Source organism: Orbicella faveolata, unplaced genomic scaffold (genome assembly GCF_042242905.1).
Source record: "Orbicella faveolata isolate gen_17 unplaced genomic scaffold, um_ofav_v1 contig_14, whole genome shotgun sequence".
Classification (NCBI taxonomy): domain Eukaryota; kingdom Metazoa; phylum Cnidaria; class Anthozoa; order Scleractinia; family Merulinidae; genus Orbicella; species Orbicella faveolata.
This window is the reverse complement of record NW_028301541.1, coordinates 21,263,232-21,282,143: the sequence shown is the minus strand read 5'-3', so window position 1 is coordinate 21,282,143 and position 18,912 is coordinate 21,263,232. Positions and strand designations below refer to the sequence as shown.

The 18,912-nt window shown below is 39.0% G+C and overlaps 2 protein-coding genes across 4 annotated transcripts in view; both read right to left on the bottom strand.

Moving 5' to 3' along the window:
* Positions 1–17,399, bottom strand: part of LOC110062170 (uncharacterized) — a 31,055-nt gene extending 13,656 nt beyond the window's left edge. The window contains exons 1-19 of one of the 3 annotated variants that reach the window (XM_089287045.1): positions 17,214–17,399; positions 17,065–17,134; positions 16,862–16,989; positions 15,176–15,332; positions 14,323–14,385; positions 13,669–13,730; positions 13,452–13,529; positions 12,301–12,349; positions 12,118–12,196; positions 11,522–11,615; positions 10,792–10,865; positions 10,590–10,692; positions 9,879–9,967; positions 9,734–9,766; positions 8,556–8,647; positions 7,967–8,055; positions 6,934–7,012; positions 6,310–6,389; positions 5,627–5,700 (exon numbers count right to left, since the gene is read on the bottom strand). In XM_089287045.1, the coding sequence (XP_089143171.1) occupies positions 5,627–5,700; positions 6,310–6,389; positions 6,934–7,012; positions 7,967–8,055; positions 8,556–8,647; positions 9,734–9,766; positions 9,879–9,967; positions 10,590–10,692; positions 10,792–10,865; positions 11,522–11,615; positions 12,118–12,196; positions 12,301–12,349; positions 13,452–13,529; positions 13,669–13,730; positions 14,323–14,385; positions 15,176–15,332; positions 16,862–16,989; positions 17,065–17,134; positions 17,214–17,234 (1,514 nt within the window). In that variant the 5' untranslated portion in view covers positions 17,235–17,399. The remainder of the gene's footprint in view (positions 1–5,626; positions 5,701–6,309; positions 6,390–6,933; positions 7,013–7,966; positions 8,056–8,555; positions 8,648–9,733; positions 9,767–9,878; positions 9,968–10,589; positions 10,693–10,791; positions 10,866–11,521; positions 11,616–12,117; positions 12,197–12,300; positions 12,350–13,451; positions 13,530–13,668; positions 13,731–14,322; positions 14,386–15,175; positions 15,333–16,861; positions 16,990–17,064; positions 17,135–17,213) is intronic. The other 2 variants (XM_089287047.1, XM_089287046.1) reach the window with 2 other exon arrangements.
* On the bottom strand, positions 2,766–4,896 carry LOC149114496 (uncharacterized). The gene has a single exon (XM_089287051.1). The coding sequence runs from the start codon at positions 4,248–4,250 to the stop codon at positions 3,216–3,218; it is 1,035 nt and encodes a 344-aa protein (XP_089143177.1). The 5' UTR covers positions 4,251–4,896; the 3' UTR covers positions 2,766–3,215.
* Positions 17,400–18,912: the final 1,513 nt, after the last annotated feature.

Sequence of the window (18,912 nt, the reverse complement as noted above, 5' to 3'; positions counted from 1 at the left end):
TTCTTTCACTAGAACTTTAGCTGTTGTAACAGCTTTCTGGTCTCTTGTTGGGACTGCACAAGTAAACTTTGTGAAGACATCAGTCATAACAAGAACATTCTCTCTTCCGTCAGTCGCTGGTTCAAGGACTGTAAAATCTATTGCTAGTATTTCAAGTGGCTTCGTCGCCAATAGATTTCCCATGGGTGGTCTGATTCTCGGGTTTGGCATCTTTGATAAGGTACACCTTTCACAGTTCTTGATCCAACTCTCCACATCTGAGTACATTCTGGGCCAATAACATCGTTCACGTGTCAGCTGAAGACTTCTTTCTAATCCTTGATGTCCCATATCATCATGCAGGCTAGTGATAACTTTGTTCTTCAGAGTGGCTGGTAACAGAAGCTGTTTCAGTTCTCCAAGTTTGGGATCCTGAACAATTCTGTACATTAGGCCTTGTTCTCTGGCAACTTTATCCCACTGTCGCAACAGGGTGACACACTCGTGGGAAAGCTGCTTTCTCTCTGCAAAGGTGGGTTTCTTATCCCTCTCCCAGAACTTTAGGAATTCTTTAATTGTGGGATCAGCCTTCTGCATGTTGATAAGTTCTTCCTTTGTGTGAGTGGGGAATGATGTAGTGGCAATTACTGGCTCATCTGTTGTTGCTTTCTTATTAGCATCATTAGTTGTCTGATCAGTTGCTGTTAAATCATGGTCTGGTTCATATGCTGCCATTCGTCTTACTTCAATTGGGATAGGCGTCTTCACAATAGCATGGCTCAGGTCAGGAGGTACAGGAGTTGCTAGAGTAACTATAGACTCAATGTGTAATAATTCATCTTCCTTTGAATCGTCTACCTCTGGTGTCAATGATTCATGAGGCTGGCGTGATAAGGCATCAGCATTTGCATTAGATCGTCCACTTCTGTAGCTGATTGAGAAGTCGAATAAAGCCAACTGAGCTGCCCATCGCTGTTCCAAGGCACCAAGCTTGGCAGTGGTCTGTAAGTACTTTAAGGGGTTGTTGTCGGTGTAAACTTCGAATTTTGAACCAAGGAGATAGGTTCTGAATTTCTCAGTTACTGCCCACTTCAATGCCAACAGTTCAAGCTTCATGGAGCTGTAATTTCTTGGGTTCCTTTCACTTGGCCTCAATCTTCTACTGGCATAAGCAATGACTTTGCGCTGGCCATCCTGATCTTGTGATAAGACTGCTCCAAGTCCCACATGACTGGCATCTGTTTCTACGATGAATGGCTTGCTGTAATCTGCAAATCCAAGTATCGGGGGATGAGTCAATTTTTTCTTCAATGCATCAAATGCAGTCTGACATTCTGGATTCCACCTTTTCACAAATGGGACTTTAAGTTTCTTCTCCACTTTCAGCTCATGCAGGCAGTTGTTAACTAGTTGGTGTAATGGTCCAGCAATCCTTGCAAAGTCTTTGACGAATCTGCGATAGTAACTGCAGAATCCAAGGAATGATCTCAGTTCTTTAACAGTTGTTGGCAGTTTCCATTCTGATACAGCTTGAGTCTTCTCAGGATCCGTTGTGATACCATCAGAAGAGATCTGATGACCAACATATGTGACTTTACGTCTAAGGAAGTGACACTTCTCTGGTTTGAGTTTTAATCCATGTTCTCGGAGTCGTGTAAAGACTCTGTCAAGTCTCTCTATGTGCTCATCAAAGGTATTGGAATACACGATGATGTCATCCAGGTACACAAGCAGTATCTGAAAGATGTAATCGTTCAAACAGGTTTGCATAAGCCTCTGAAAGGTCGCGGGACTGTTGGTCAAACCCATCGGCATTCTGTTGTACTCGAAGATTCCGAACGGCGTTGTGAAGGCAGTCTTGTGCCTGTCTTCGTCGTCCATGGCAACCTGGTTGAACCCACTTGCGAGGTCCATCGTTGAAAACCATCTTGCACCTCCAATGGCATCAATAGATTCCTCAATTCTTGGTAAAGGGAACTGGTCTCTTACTGTCTTGGAGTTAAGACGTCTGTAATCAACGCATAGTCTCAGGGATCCATCCTTTTTTCTGACAAGCACAATAGGTGCGGCGTAAGGGCTATGGCTTTCTCGAATGATGCCACCATCCAGGAGTTTTCGTATGTGATCCTTTGCCTCTTGAAACTGGTTTGGTGGGATTCTTCTGTAAGGCTGTGCAACTGGTACTTGATCGATAGTTGGGATCTTGTGCTTGACTGTTTCTGTGTATCCAAGGTCATTCTCATTCTCTGTAAAGACGCTGGCATGTTTCTGGAAGAGAGTCTCAAGCTTCTCTCTTTGCTCAGGTGTACATTCTACGGCTGATAGATCAATTGGATATGCCAAAGGTTGTGTTTGGTCTTCTTCTGTTGTGGATTCTCTGACAAACACCATCTCTTCATTGACTGAAACTCTCTTGAAGTCAACAGTGTTTTTAGTATCCATAACATTATTAATCTCGTGAAGTACTCCTATTCTTGTATGGGGTTGAAGCCAGACATCTTCATCAGTAATGTTCGCAACTCTTACATGAAGCTGTCCATTAACTACACCGGTAACTGTATTTATGACAATCAGGTTTCCCGGAGTCTGTCCACTTAATGGTTCCACAAGAGCAGCAGTGTTACTTGTTTGAGGTCCATGCCATCCAGATATTTTGACAACAGAAACAGATCCAGCCGGAATTCTAACCTTGGTCTTACCAGCTACTTTTGCAAAACCACGTGCTGAAATAGATTTGGCACTTGAAACAATCTTCAACACTTCACTCCATTCAGGTAAAATGTCCGTTTTTCCATTTTTGTAAGGTTCTTGCAGTTGGGTAATAATGTTCATTCCAATTAATCCAGGGGTTATCTTCTTACGTTGCCTGGCCTCTTCACTCGCTGGACTCTTAACGACTAAAATTCCCCTTTGTGGGATCATGACTCCCAGGGCTTCAATATCCAGTTCTAGGTATCCGACATATGGTATCTCTAGTCCATTTGCTGCTGTAAGTCTTAACCAATCGCCGGTAGGTAAAAGTGTTTTCCCTTGAGGGCGAAAGTGTTCATTGAAAAACTCTTCTGTAATTGTGGATACTTCAGATCCTGAGTCCAAGAGGCAAGGTACGTCCACTTCACCCAGTCGTACTGTCGCCACTGGGCACTCTCCAACTGCCTTCTCATACATTCTTGACACATCCATATTTGAGCCACTGTTGTCCCCTACTGTCACTTGGCTCCTTGTGGCAGAGGGAGTTAGTTTGACGGCTTGTCAGGGCGCTGTCTACCTTGTGGTGGTCCCTTCCTGACAAGGCGGTCATCATTTACCCTGCAGTTCCTGGCAATGTGTCCATTCTTGTTGCATTTGAAGCAAACAATATTAGGGCGCTGTCTACTCCATTCCTTGGGCGGGATTTGGGTCCTTGGCTGCTTGAGGTCTCTAATTGAACTCGTCAGTTCTTCTAAGGACTTCTGCTGCTTGAGCAGGACCTCCAATACCTTATCCATGGGGGTGACGACGGAGCTAGCAGCACTACACTGAGAACTCTCATCTGGGATGTCAGCTGCTACTTCCTGTGATAATGGGGGCCTTGCACGCTGTGGTCTTTCCTCCTCTTCTGACCAGCGTAAGGCTTCCTCCCTTAAATCTAAGAATGCGGGCTGATGCTCTCGGATGAACTTCTTCAGTTCCTTTCTAAGAAAGGGGTCCCTTACATTGTCTGCAAATTGGTCCCGTAGAGTCTTCTCTGGGTCAGGGACTGCCTTTGGATCTGCTTTGGTGACACGCTTGAGTAGTTCATTCAAGCTGTACGAGTACCCTCGAAGTGTTTCATTTTCTTTCTGCTTACGCTCGTAGAACATCTTCAGGAGTTGAGAGCTGGAACGTTTCTCTCCAAATGCTCGTGCGAGAACATCCAGAAGGAAGCTTGGGTTACTTCGCTCCTTTTCGCTGTACATTCGTACCTCTTCTTTTGCTGGTCCATCCAGGTGAGACATTATGAAGTCCACTTTCTCGGGTGGGGTCATTTCTCGTGCCTCAAATGTTGTCTTCAGTTCTTCTATAAAGTCTTCAACTGGTTGGTCACCTTCTGTTTTCTTCCCAGTGAAGTTCTTTATCTTCTTGTCGCGGGGAAAGACAACAATTTGCTTTGCACCATTTGTTGTTGCTGGTACTGAGGATGACACTTGAGTCAGATTGGTGGATTCCTTCAGGGCTTTTAGTTCTTCCATTGCCTCCTTGTACATCTGGGTCAATTCATCCACTTTTGTTGATAGCTCCTCTGTAGTCATGGTGATTTGATCCTTGTGCTATTATTGCAACCACCCTTTTTATAAAATTGCTGACTTTTTTCGATTTCTTTTTTTTGTACCCTGCTCGCAGCGCCAAATGTGACCGAGGCAGGTTCTGGTGTTGTTAGTGAACAACGAAACAGACTTGTAGCCACAATAAAATTTATTTATGCAGGAATACAGAAATTATACAAAAGGAAAAAAAAGGGTGATTGCAAACTGAAAAGAATAAATTAAAATAGCAAATCACTAAAAATATTACAATAACATAATCAAAATATAATACAGAAATAATAGTAAAACTTGAGTGTTACAATGAGCATTCACTAAATTCCTACAAAGCATTGCATGACACTGAGTAAAATATTAATCCTCTTATCTGGCACTAATAAAAAGCTATTCTTAGAACTAAATGTGAATCAACTGAAAACAAGTGAAACATAAACCAAATAATAGCTCAAAACAGCAAAACAATGAAATAAACTGATCTTGCTAGCAATTTGAATAATTGTCCGACATAAAACTAAGAAAACTGTAAACTTGTTACTTTGTGTCAGGACAACATCTGTCATCATAGCTGGGTTAAACAAAGCTAGACTAACAGTGAAATATCTAATTTCAACAATGAACTCAGCACTAAAATGAGTCTTATATAGAGACAAATACAATGTTTTGGAAACTACACATACAATGAATCCTAGATACAATTTGGACATGAATCAACAGAGGATTCAAGCAAAGATTAAACAATTGGTTTAAGATAAGTACAAGTTGACTGTAGTTTTGAACTTAAAACCTAAACTTTAGACATAATAACAAGGTTAAATGTGACATACCAAAACCCTGAGTGAAACGAATCACTAACTTAGGTCACAAGGAACAGTACTTGACCAAGGGGTCCTCAACTTGAAAGTGCAGGTCTTGAACACTTTGAACCACTGAATTAAACTAACTAACTGCACTTCTTTTATTAGGAAACAAACAATAGAAGGAAATTCTCATGATTCTAGTACAAGGTGTGGTGGTGTGACATATAGGAAATTCATGATGTAAATCCTGTGTGGTTAGGTTATGTGGGTTGATTTGATAAAGAAAGGAAATAGTTTCTACCAAACTGAAATTCTAAATTTGTGCTAAAAATGCATTGTCATGTTTTTGTGAACCTGGTCACAATAAAAAAAAAAACCAATGAAACTACTGTTAATATCTTAGAGTGGTTTTTAAATGAGTCTTGTAAAACCAGAACCAAACTAAGCCAATTACTTACCAATATATTAGACTGCTCTTAAAAGAATCTTAAAAACCATAGTAAAAAAACAACCAATTATTAATTGCCTTCAAGATTACTTTCGAAACTGTATTAAATTATGACAAACCTTTGCAGTTTTGACCAGACCGACTCTATAGAGGACTGAGGTCTCTCTGGGCTTGTTTTCACCAGCCGTTTAGACTGAAACAAAAACAAAACAGTGTCGAACAAGCATGCTACTAGTACAGTAATGTAGTCTGAACTGAGCCACTGTGTTTCACATTGCCAGAGCTTGTCCTTGTCCTTGGTTCCTGAGGCAGTAAATGACTAGGAGTACAGTGTATTTCTCCCCTCGACGTGGTGCAACCTCATCAACGGTTTACCCTCTGACAACCAAAATATGCTGTTACCTACTTTTATAACTAGTGCAGTACATGTAGGTCTCTAGATTTACTGAACTATTGGTTGCAGAACAAACACAACCAGAATTCCAGTCAGCCATTTTTGAAATACTTAAAACCTTTACACTGTACCATGTTTCATCCCTTGACCTCAATGATATTTCTTTTGCTTTGTTCTCCTAAGCATTAGCCCAATATTAGGATTTTAACATTGCAGTAATGGCTTATTTTTAGGTGCTTGAATTTTCAAGCCTCCTGATTCCATGTTCAATACATTTTGTTGCTCAACTGGCAAAAAAGTAAAGTGAAGTTCACACTCAATGTTTCAAACCTCCTGATTTTCAAACTAACTTCCACTTCCCAAAGTGGTTCAAAAAATCACAATTCCACAGTATTATCAATAGCTTACTGTAATGACATAGCTTGGTTCTAAACAGTCATTTTGCAGCTGGCTTTTTTTGAGTTTTTCATCTTCTTTGCTCCTTTTTCCTAAAGAATAAACAATAAGCAATATTCTATTACATCACATGAGCAATTAAGAAACAGAAGACATTTTCCGTTTTCCCATACATAAGTTGCACTTCAGTAGAATAAAACATCAGCTTGTGGTATCACTTTCTTGGATCATGCCTATTAAAGGCATCTGCCATCAAGTGTCAATTGATACCCTCAATAAACCCACGATCAACACTCCATTGGCATCCCAATCGATACTCGGTCAACATTCGATCTACACTCGAGTCGGCCAAGTGTTGACCAACTCATATACATGTATCAAAAATTAGTCGACTCTCGACTGACTCTAGGCTGACTGTCAATCAAGTGTATTCCAGGGTGTCCATCTAGCAGAGTATTGAGCGAGTGTCGATTGAAACGTCAATGGAGGGTATCGAACATGGGTATGGATCAACACTTGACTGCAGATGCCTTCAATACACATGACCCATTTTCTGTAAGACTGTATCAGTAGATCCGTTCAGTGCCATAATAATGTTAGTAGTATTTTTAATTATTATTTTAGAATTGAATTGACCTGATGACATTGGATTAGCATCCTTTACGCATTCAAGAAGATATTCAGCAATTTCTCTGGACACCTTGTTCTTTCCTCCCTGTTTCAGATCAAACAATGTTATTAAAAATGCATCTACCTCAAAAATGTTATCACTGCAGTCACTACAATAGACAATTGCAGGCTAATTACTAGCTTATATTTTCAAACATTACTTCCACTTTCTGTAGCATGAGAACAACTAGGATTAACATTACTATCATGCTGTAGTTCAGAATTGCCAAAGCTTTGCTTTTGGCAAATGCAGCTGATATTGCAATCTTTTCCCTTAGCTAATGATCACATTCTTTGACAAAACTTGACACCAGCACAAATGTACAGGCACCAGTTGTTCAAAGACTGGGTAACACTATCCGCTGGATAAATCGCTATCCAGTGGATAAGTGTTAACAAAACAAACCACGCTATCCACTGAATAGTGATTTATCTGGTGGAGAGTGTTCTCCACTTTTCAAGCAACCCAAGCCAGAGCACTAATTCCTCTATCATTATGATAACTGTAAGTTACAGCAACCACATTTTGCTGGAAGACAAGTTGATGACATTGCCCCAGAAATCAAAATATTAACAAGGTTATCACTCTCTTTTATCAACTCTTAAACCAACACAAAACTACACGCACTACTGCTCGCGTAGCTTTATGGTAGCTGCAAGTAGGTGGGTAAAGTCTATGTTTGGGACCTAGTGCCCATCAGGCTTGTGCTTATCTCCAGTTTCCATAGGATGGACCAACTGGGGCTATTTCTACTCCCCCTCGATGAGATGCTTGTCCATCGCAGGGTAACTATACCCCTGGAGTTAAATTTGCCAGACCTATTTACACATTTATACACATGAGTGAACAGAGGCACTGAGAGAGTAAAGTACAGTCTTGTGCAAGAAAACAACACAATGTCCCCGGCCAGGGCTAATAATAACGGAGCCCTGTGCACAAACCAGTAAGTCACCGAGCCTACCACAAGTGTAATTGCCTAAGAAGAGTTTATGTTCTTACCCCATCAGACTGAACCTTCCAGGTCAATGCTTTGATCTTTTCACCAATCGTAGAATCTTTAGTAGCTATAATTATTAGGTCCAAAACACCTGAAAAAATAAAACAAAATTTTGATCAGTATATGTTTAGTCAAATACCAATTGCTAATGTTTAGAAATACATGCATGCAAGGAAGATTTTAATTATTAACTAGCCATGGAAAGTATCATGGGAATATAAAGAGAGAAAAACTTAAAAGGAGAGTGGTCCCTAAAAGAAATCGAAGATCCTTGTAGATTTATGAACAAGTGAGGTTTGTTATGAAAATTCTTAAAATTGTATCCTAAATCACAAAATTGGTGATACACTCAATCCATGAAAGCAGAAGGTCCTCAGATCATTACAAGCCTCCTCAAAGAAGTAGAATGATTAACACTGGCTATTTTGCTAAAGGTTTTTGAAGGAATCACACTGGCAACTCCTACAGATAACAATTTGGGATTCAAAATTTACTGCACTGTTCCCGGGCAATTTGAAATTAAGTAACTTTGTTGATAATACTATACACATGTTCATTGTTAGGACCAGAAATAAGAAGAATATTCTTTACCAGGGTCTTTTCCAATAAAGTCAAAGAAAACAGGTACAATGCACAGCAGCTGAACTACTTCTGATGCCAACAAACATCTGTAGCCAGATTTCCTGAATTACAAAATAAACCATAAATTAAAATCACTGCAGTAAAAATGATCACCCCCAATAGAATGGTTATTTTAGAGAATAATGATCATATCAAATGTTTGGAGTATCCTCACCAGCTGAAAAGTGAGCTGATGATACCAGGGCTGTCATTAAGGTTTGACTAAACCATTGCCTTGGTCTTCACACCCATAGCAAACTTGTGACTTTGTGGATGATTTGTATCAACAACAGGCAACTTCACCTGTAACATCAAGGGCTCATCAAGGATACTCAGCCGTTAAACAGGTGTTGCAGGTTAAAGCCCTAAATGACAGCCCTGGATGCTGTACTGATGGCTGGATCTGTCACTCTCAAATTATAGATTTCTGATATCTTCCTTCACACTTCTACCCTTGTCAATGAAAGAAATCTATGATTGGACCCTAAAAAGTTCCATATGGCTGATGACTGACATAGCTCAATAGAGATCCAAGGAAAGTGTTTGATTGGTTTTTGCTCAACTTTCCTTCTCTGTGAACAAGTTATAACCACTTTTAGTATAAATCTACTAGCATTCTATCACGAATGCCATTCTCTGATTGGCTACGCTACTCACTATCTATTCTGTGATAGATAGATTCTGTGATAGACAGTGAGTAGCATAGCAGTGTGCCCTTCTTAACAAAATGACAGCCACTTCTTGGTGTTTTCAAAGTGTCTGTGAAGAGAATTTAAATTAAGTTTTGAATGACTAGTAGATTTAAACTAAAACAATTAGATCATTCGCTCTCGATTTCCATAGCACGATAGAAATCTCGAGCTCATAATCAGATTGTTTAATAGACACAACACAGACTCTCTGTAGGGCAACATCAACAGAGTGAAGTTGTTTACGCTAAATTTCAGGCATCTTCCATGGGGGATTAGGTGTACAAAGAGAAAGATAGACGCACACATCAAGTTAAGGATGTGTTATTTTGGCTAGTGTCATTGATCCACTGAGGGTTACTACATGTAATGATGATAATAGACTAGTTCAAATTATCACTTACAATAATTATAAACAAGTACAAGGTCAACGAAAGGAAAAACTTTCACAAAACAAACCTAGAGTCCAACCTTTTCCTTGTTGCTTGATATCTACAAAATAAATTATTGAAAGAATGCAAATCACACATGTAAACTTTATTATTAATAATTATGCTAAGATTCACCGTCCAACAACTAGAAATATCCAACACAGAAGTCTTACTTGGATACACTGTCTCCATTGGCAAGTCTTACCAGATCAGCCACAAGATCATAAAGACACAGGTATAGTCTGTTGTACAAACCACCATCCTAAAACAATTTCAACATATCAAACAGTAATTACACGATCATTACAGTTCACATTATATTTTCCCGCATGCACATAATGGGACATACACCTACGTTATGAAACGTTACACTTTGGTCCTGACACTGACATAATTAAATGTTGGCACTGGTGAGCCATCTTACTCCCCAAAACCCTAGGATTGAACTGCTCTTTGCTAAAAATTGTTTTAAAGAATAATATTATGGAGGTGTCATGCCCAATTGAATTTGCACCCAACTTTTTGAGTTTGTACCAAATTGTCAACCAAGTTCACCCCCAGCATTCACTCTCATAATCATGCTTAAAGAACAAGAGAGTGTCTGTGTTTTTGCTATCTAGTGAATTACTAATTACTAATTAGTCTGGTAGAATTTATTAGAGTTGAAATATTAAACTTACGTCAAAGATACACTGATAGAGAAGGGAGCAAATTTGCTCAATCACTCAAAAACGTGTCTTACAAACTTGGATGGTGTGATCTTGATAGGTTGTGAAAAACCTGCTACAGTCACAAAACCAAGGGACCAGGGAAGACAATTTAGGGCATGTAACATAATAAGGCAAAATTAAATTAAGGACAGAACAATACAATACACCACTTACAATGTGCTGATCTCGTTCTATCTTCACTGCACCAAGAAGCAAGGAAATCACGCGGCATCTGATGTCGGGAGGTAACATGAACACATCCATAGTATCTACATTTCTGAAACACAATTACAGTAAGTGTTATCATTGAACAACAATCAAAACTTACAGAGCATTAACAACTGACATCAATGGAAATACTTATTTAAGCACTTACCTTATTTTTTGAAGTCTTGCAATATCAAGAGTTTGCTGAACCAGCAATGAAGGAATAGCAAATTCCAAAGATGCCTGAATAAAAAAAGAGATATTGATTATGTTACATCAAAAATCGCTTTACACAGGGCTGTGCTCTAGAAGTGCCTGGGTGCCACAGGCAACTAACTTTTGCCATTAGGTGACTGAAAAAACTAATTTTTTTTCATAAGTTTAACTAAGTGTTGGGCACCCAAGATTTCATGGTTAGGAATTTTTGGGCTCCGTGTAATATTTCATAGACCACAGCCTTGTTACATCAAATAACATTACTCTGAGCAAATCCTGAGTAATCCCTTTCTACATGAAAATAATTATTAACATAGCAGAAAGAAGTGAGTCTCAGATTCAACACGTGAAAAATTCTGGAATGTTAAGAAACTTCAAAATATATCCATGTGTAACTGAACCCTAACCTCTAACCTTACTGGATCCTATTGTTAAACCTTAACCCTTTGCTAAACTTATGTGCTAATCCTAACCAAAAACTCTTACAGTAATGCTAACCTAAGCCATAAACACACCCTACACCCTAACCACATGGGGTCCATAGAGGTTCTGGATAGGGATCCAAAGGGGCTACAATAGGAGGCAATGCCCCAGATAGGGGTCCCAAATTTTAACTATGCCTCTACAAAGAAAGACAGCTCCTTGTCAAGGGCAGAGTTAACCATCTGACTTACAACACTCACCACTAACATCAGTAGTAGCATGTTGCACCTTTCTTTGTCTTCATTTCTGTAGTTTATCAAGTTTTCTATCAGTAGTGATGGCTTCACTTTGCCTCTGAAATTTTAGCATATTACCCTATATCAGAACTACGAACTTTATGCCCTTGCTTGGAATGTGAATTAGAATAGGACTGCGAGATTCACTCTTGATTAGCTTAAGATGACAGACTCTTGAATCGAGATCATTACTGACCTGCCAAAGACAGTGCAGGGATATATTGCCAAACACCAAATGTCGAGCTAACATATCCATACAAGTCTAAGAAATTGACAAGTGTCTGCCAAATCTCCAAATTACCCTGATCCCAAGAAACCATGCTTAATTAAGAGTGCTCCAAGCTATGAAACTGGGATTTATCAGTGTTTCATCTTGGCCAATGTAAACTTATTATGTTGTCTAGCTTCTGTGCTTGACATTTACTGTTCTGCAAATACCCTGATGTGCAGAATGTACTTGAAAGGTCTGTCAAAGATGTTAGGATCTTGACAAGAATGCTGAATGTTTGACTGAATATTATATTAGGTCAGAGAAATACTTTAGTGCAGAAACTACTTACTTCATGGTGTTTTTCATGTAAAGGTTGACTTCCTGCTGAAGACAGTAGGCAAGGTACAAGAGTCGTCGCTTGTCCAGATCTTGTTGAAGAACAAGGCAAAACACAGAACAATCAATCAAGAGGTACATGGGTAGAGAGAGTAGTCCATTATTCTGAGGGATTTAAATTTTTTTCATAACTTACCAACATTCAGTTTTTCCTTTAAAGGAAATCTTCTCATCAAGTGTTCCCTCTAAAAAAAGAAAAAGCAGACGCAAAGATAAACATTGATCCAACCATGAATTTAGCTGGAGGCATCTGATGGTCAGCAGCTAGTGTTTGCCCTTTACTCTAGTCTAAACAAAGACAGAAGAAACCTCCAGCAAACAGATAGTTTTGTTTTCCCAAGAATTCAACGTTCCCAAGACAAAGTCTTGAAAGAGAAAGAAAGTGTTTTGTACGGTAATAATGACAGAAGAATTATACCCATAGTCAAAGTAACCTCAGGTTAGAGAGAGAGCGGGTGATGATTGCCCTTATTATTGGCACCCGCTGGGCGACATTTAGATTTAGCCATTGCCAGATGAGCATACTGTAAATCCTCAAATTAGCACTCCCCCTTGAATAAGCACCCCCTTCGAATAAGCACCCCTCCTCGAATAAGCGCCCCCCTCCCCTCCCCCATTTTGTGGATGAGTAATGAAACAACAAAGGATGTATAGTTTTCATCGTGTAGTATTAGATTTGTACATTGTTTCAGTTTGTGAACACATTAAGTGAACACGTTGAACACTTCAAGTACTAATGGTACCGTGATTTAAACTTTAGGATCATAAAGATCAGTTCTTTATGTCCATAAACAGCTTATGTTGTTGTTTACGTGCAGATGATGTATTGAAAAAAATGATCATGTCAGGCCACCATTTGGGAAAAATTAAATAAGCACCCCCCTTGAATAAGTGCCCCCCATTTTCTCCTAAATTTGAAATAAGTGCACCGGGCACTAATTCGAAGATTTACGGTAAATCAACCAATAAGAGCATGACTGTACAATAACAAAATATGGCATGCTGATGTAAGTCACATCTCCTTGATAGCACATCATCTTTTTCACATTATTATAAGTAAATATATAAATAAATAAATAAATAAATATAAAACATATTTATGCAGGATGACCATTTCAGTTATGAAAACTGCTATCAATATGGGTCCTGCGTAAAATAAATAAATCATAAATAATTAATAAAAAACAATATAAAATAATTATTATCAAAGATGCGATCATCAAACACAAATTGTCTCAGCAAAGTTAATATTTAAGCCATTGACATAAAATTGGCCCCTTGTTTTACCTTTTGTCCGAAAACGCCGGTCACAGCAATGTTTTTTAAAGCTGACGGAACAAACTGATTTTTGGGCAGCTTGTGTCGCTGTGAACAACAAAAAACAAAATAATAAAAACAGCAAGGATATTTATCCTTTATTAAAAGCAAGCATTAATACCCTCAAAAATTTGTTAAACAAATAAATATAATTTTTTTTTGGTGGATATATCAGTATGCCACATACCACAGGCCTGTCAGACAATGCAGAATCTTTAAAAAACTGCTCCACTTGTGCACGCTCTGCAGCTACAAAGTAAGAATTCATGAAAAATGTAAAATTATATCAAGTGAACTTGCAAAATATAATTATAGTAGATTATAGACGTCAAACACCACAAGGCGAAAACGACAGGGTTTCATGCAGACCTACTACTTCTTATGATTTCTTAATGTTTAACATTTAGTTGTTGATAGGTGACAACTTACAGGCTCAGATCAAAGTGTATAGATGGATCCGCAAATTGTAGATGTTATATAGGCCTGTCTCTATCATGGGCACTCTTTTATCCCTCTTTCCTCACTCTTCCCAAACTCTCAACATATTTTCACTTACCTTTTTCTAACTGCTCTCCAGCTTTACTTAATACATGACTGTACAGTGGAGTCCTGATTTATCACACCCTTGATTTTTCGAATCTCCTTACAACTTAATCAAAAGTCATTTCCCTCGCCTCACACATATTTTACCCTGAATTTCTTGAACTACAAGATAGATTTTGCAGACCAATTTTCCTTTCTTTGAAGGTTCAAAAACTTGGGATTCCACTGTACCCACAAACAGTAGTACAACAGGTAAAAAGTCACAACATACTGCTAGCATTAAAATTGTACAACTCACAGGTTATAATACGTCCATCAAGCATCCAAACCAAAGGAAGGCTATTGATAACATGCATTCTATCTGAAACAACCAAAAACATAGATAGGTAAGTCTGTCTGTAGATATTGGTCAAAATCTATCATGAAGGGAAAAGATGACCCTTCAACTTTCTTAAACAAGTTCTGTAAGAGTCTCCTTTACCAGTAGTGTAGTGTTTAATTGCCAACTACTAAGCAAACCCACCTTCCAAAAACCTGTGTTTTCCCAAATTATATTACTCTTTACAACTTACATATATAATTATTTCATAAGATGTAGGTGGCTGAGAAATCAAGGTAGCCGGTTTTTCAGCCGGCGACCGGCACTTAATGAGAACCCTGGCAATCAACAATTTCCCATTACTGCGCCTTTCAATAACATGCGGACTCTAAAATTCAAAGCTTGACCTACAAATGCATTTTTGCGACCGTCAATCAAATGTTTGGTGGCTCCTCCTAGCTTCCAACTTTTACCAAGCACTGTTTTTAATTGTCTGAACTGTGCTCAATGATTTGATTACCATGCACTCCAGATGCAGTAGTCAGAAGCAGGGAGGAGCCGCCGAACAGTTGACTGACAGTAGCAAAAAATGCATTTGTTATTTGTTGAAAGGCACAGTAAGTACATGTAGTTCTTGTATGCAACCACACAACATGGTTTTAAACTTTTCTCACCCTGCAGCACAATGTATCAATAGCAAACCCTCATAAAAAAAAAAAATTAGCATCTCCTGCAAACATAAGTTCAACTCTAGTGACTCAGATCTGGTTTTTCCTACTAGTCTCCTTAGTAAGAGAATTCCACCCTTAAATCATTATAATCGAACACTCACAATAAGCATCCATCTCAAGCTTGTGGTTGCCATGGAGACAGAGGTCCAGGACGTGGACATGTCTTATCTTTTGTAACTCATTCCAATCAAGATCATTGTTGGCAAGAATCAGTGTTCCAAATGCCGCAACTGAAATCAAACCTTCCAAGCTTCTTACCTTTAGGGACAAAAATAGTTGAAAACAGCATGGTACAGATTGGGATTGAAGACAAGTATATTGCTCATAAAAAATGAGAGTGAGTAATCTACTTGAGAGGGTGATAAAACATTCAATCTATTAGTACTGATAAATAAATCTACTAACATTCTATCACAACTGCCACCCTCTAATTGGTTACGCTATTCATTATCCATTCTGTTATAGAATGAGTAGTGAGTAGCCTAGCATTATACCGTTTTATACGATTGTTAACAAACTGGCAGCTGATGCTTTGTCTTTTTCAAAGTGACTGTGAAGAAGATTTAGATAAAGTTTTGAATGACTAGTAGATTTATATGAAAACAAGTGATTATTCACTCTTGATTTCTATGCATGCTAGTCAACTGCAGCAGCACCCTCATCAACTATCAAGCGATAGCAATCTCCATTTTGTTTTGCAGATAATTTACCAATAGAAGATGAGTGTCTAAAATAAGGGATAGACACACACAAAAAAGAAACTATACAACGTTCTATCAAAAAATTAATTCTCATTGCTTACACATTAACACATCACACCAATCTTGAATGTTATAAAAAGTCAAAGAAACACAGCTTTTAATGCACTATTAATAATCATTTTATAATTATTACAAAGTGGTTTCTAAAGTATTGTCGAGATTCCCCCCCTCCCACGTCAGGATCTCACTCTCTCTCTTTTTACAAAAATTACCCCCCTCCTCCCAAGACGACTAAGCCCAACACTCCCCCTTACGAATAGTGAATACTCCAACACAATTTTACTGCACCCCCCCCCCCGCCCTGCTCCCTACCCACCCTTGCCATTTATGAAAACCGCGATTTATAACAAGAAAATAAACTGAAAAAAATATTTTTGTTTTCCTGACGTGTGCATACTTTATACTAAGCGCATATTGGCGAGACGAATCTTCGCGGTCTTGCCTAAATTAAATTTACAGACGACCACAAACAAGTACTTCAACAACTTTGTACGCCCGAGTTAGCAAAGACAATTGTTTTCAATTAGTTCGAGCCATGGTATGAAGATCATTATAATGTGGTCATTGTCTTTCTTGAAGAACCGGTTACCACAAACAAAACACAAAAGTCAATGTACTCCCGCTCATGAATAAAGATAGTTAACGCGAAACCACGACCACGTCAAAATTATTTTGTAGTTAGCGAACACGGAATTTTCAATAAACAAGTTAAAAATAGCTTAACTAAAGGTTAACAGAAGAAACTAATGATGTTTCTGCTTTTGAAAAACTCTCAATGGGCTGAAGTTACAGCAACTGACGTTGTCTGTTGGTCTTTGACCGCGATCGAGCTTTTTACAAATTTCGATCGCGTTGAGTTGAAGTGGTTCCGCTAATAAGTTAGCTTGAAGTTCAGATAAGCTGCATTATCCAGCTCTGAACGATAGCGTTGACCAAACAGTGATTCTTTTTCCAGTAGGTAATGGGTAAATGAGCATTTAGACTAATTTTAAAAGACCCTGAGGGCAACAAACTAATGAAATTTACCACGTTGTTAGCGAGGTCAATTTTCCACAGCTGCGGACAACATCGCAAATCGGGCACAGATTCAATCTTATTTCCACGAACCATCGCCGTCTGCAACTTTGGGCATAATTCCAGTCTTTCCAGAGACACTATAAAATAGAAGAGAAACCATCACCATTCATAGATGAAGAGAAATTAGAAGAGAATAATTTCTTTGAGCGTACCTAACCCAAGGTTTGAGAGGTCCAGATATTCAACTGAATGCAATGGTTGCGACGTCCGAGACCTGAGCAGCTAGAGTAAAAAGAAAAGAACGAAAACTGCATAAATTACAATCGCTACTAGGCGAAATATTACTTCAAGTACTTCTCACCTGGCTAGTGATCCTCATCATATCCTACATGACGGCTTAAGTTGTATAACTTACAGTAATCGCACGACAATACAACTGAATACAGAAAACTTTACTTTGTTTGTACTGTGGCGCGCAAACAGTGCACCTTTGTACGCAGTAGGGGTATGGTTGGGATCCAATCGTCTCCTGTGGCGGGAAAGGAAAGGTAAATCTGTTCATTACCAGGAGGAAAACAAACTTTTCAGCTCTTTTTTGTTTTCTTTTTTCTTTCGATTTCCCTAAACCGAAGCTATTCCTATTTTTTATTTCAGAGGGCCATTTATTTATTGTGCGACACATTTTTCATCCTTTCTTGGCGATAGTAATGACTGATCAGCCATCGCATAACTCTGAACAAGCAAATATTTCCCTACTCGGAAACGTATGTCTTTCCAAATCGAAAAAATTAGGATCGTAAAGCCCCGTTTTTCCCGCTGCAAATATCGGATACTCTAGCAGGTCTCGGTAAAACGGGCGGCGGATGGCGGATGGCGGATGGCGGATAGAAAAATGTGGATGACAAAATGCGGATGATAAAATGCGGATGATAAAATGCGGATGGAAAAATCCGGATAGGAAAAAATGCAGATGATACAATGCGGACGATAAAATGCGCATAGCAAAATGTGGATAGAGAAATGTGGATGGAGAAATGCGGATGGAACAAGAGCTCAACGCGGTCACGTGTTTTTTTTTTTTTTGAAGTTGTTTCTTTTGTAATGGGGATGACAAAATGCGAATGGAAAAATGCGAATGACTATATGCGGATGATAAAATCCTTACGAGGGGGAATTAATTTATGATGTTTTCTAATAGCCTGCGAAAACAGCCGTCCTTCTCGGGCCGGGAGCAAAGAAGGACGGCTATTTTCGCAGGCTAGTTTTCTCACAGTCCTGGTTGTTAATAAACCAGGCCATCTTATACACATTTATAAGGCCCTCTTCATATGAGCCCGGTCAACCCGGCTGGCTCGGTTTCCGAGATCTCGCCACGCCACTCTTTCCTTTGAAAAAAATATGAGAAGCCGGGCTGAGAAGCCGGGCTGGCCCGGTTACCGAGTTCTCGATTTTTGCGACCGAGATCTCGGCAGCCGGGATGAAAATTTTCCTATATAACACTCCAGCCCGGGTAACCGGGACGAAACTTAGTTCAGGCAAAATAGCTTCGCTTTCACAAATGGCGGCCAAAATGGCGTAATTTTTGTCTTGTATTTATTTCCACTCTAGGATTATGCGAATTACCTTTATTAGTAAAGTTACAGGAGTCCACAAAGCTACGCCGATAGTCGCGAATGATACAAGTTAATGTTTCAGACATTCTGGTTGTGTTTCTTGAATTTCACCCCGACCGGGCAGAAATTTCCCATATGAACAGACCACAAATTCGTCCCAGTAACCGAGCCTCACAATGAACGATCTTCCGAAGATTTCCGAAGATTCGCTAAAACCTGTCCGAAGGTCACAAGAACGTTGGCGAACATTTTCGGAAAATTTCCGAACATTGCCGAACATTGCCGAAGACTTTCGAGGAAGACCCGAACATGTTTCGATCATACATCGACGAATTTAAGTACAATTTAAGAGACAAACATGATATCAGTGAAATCATCGATATCCTCACTAGTGAAGATATCATTATGGAAAATACGCCACTCGAGTCCCGGATATGGTTTCCTATG

Bases quoted from the DNA above. Each gene is read 5' to 3' on its own strand.
- LOC149114496 (XM_089287051.1), bottom strand. From the start codon at position 4,250: ATGACTACAGAGGAGCTATCAACAAAAGTGGATGAATTGACCCAGATG.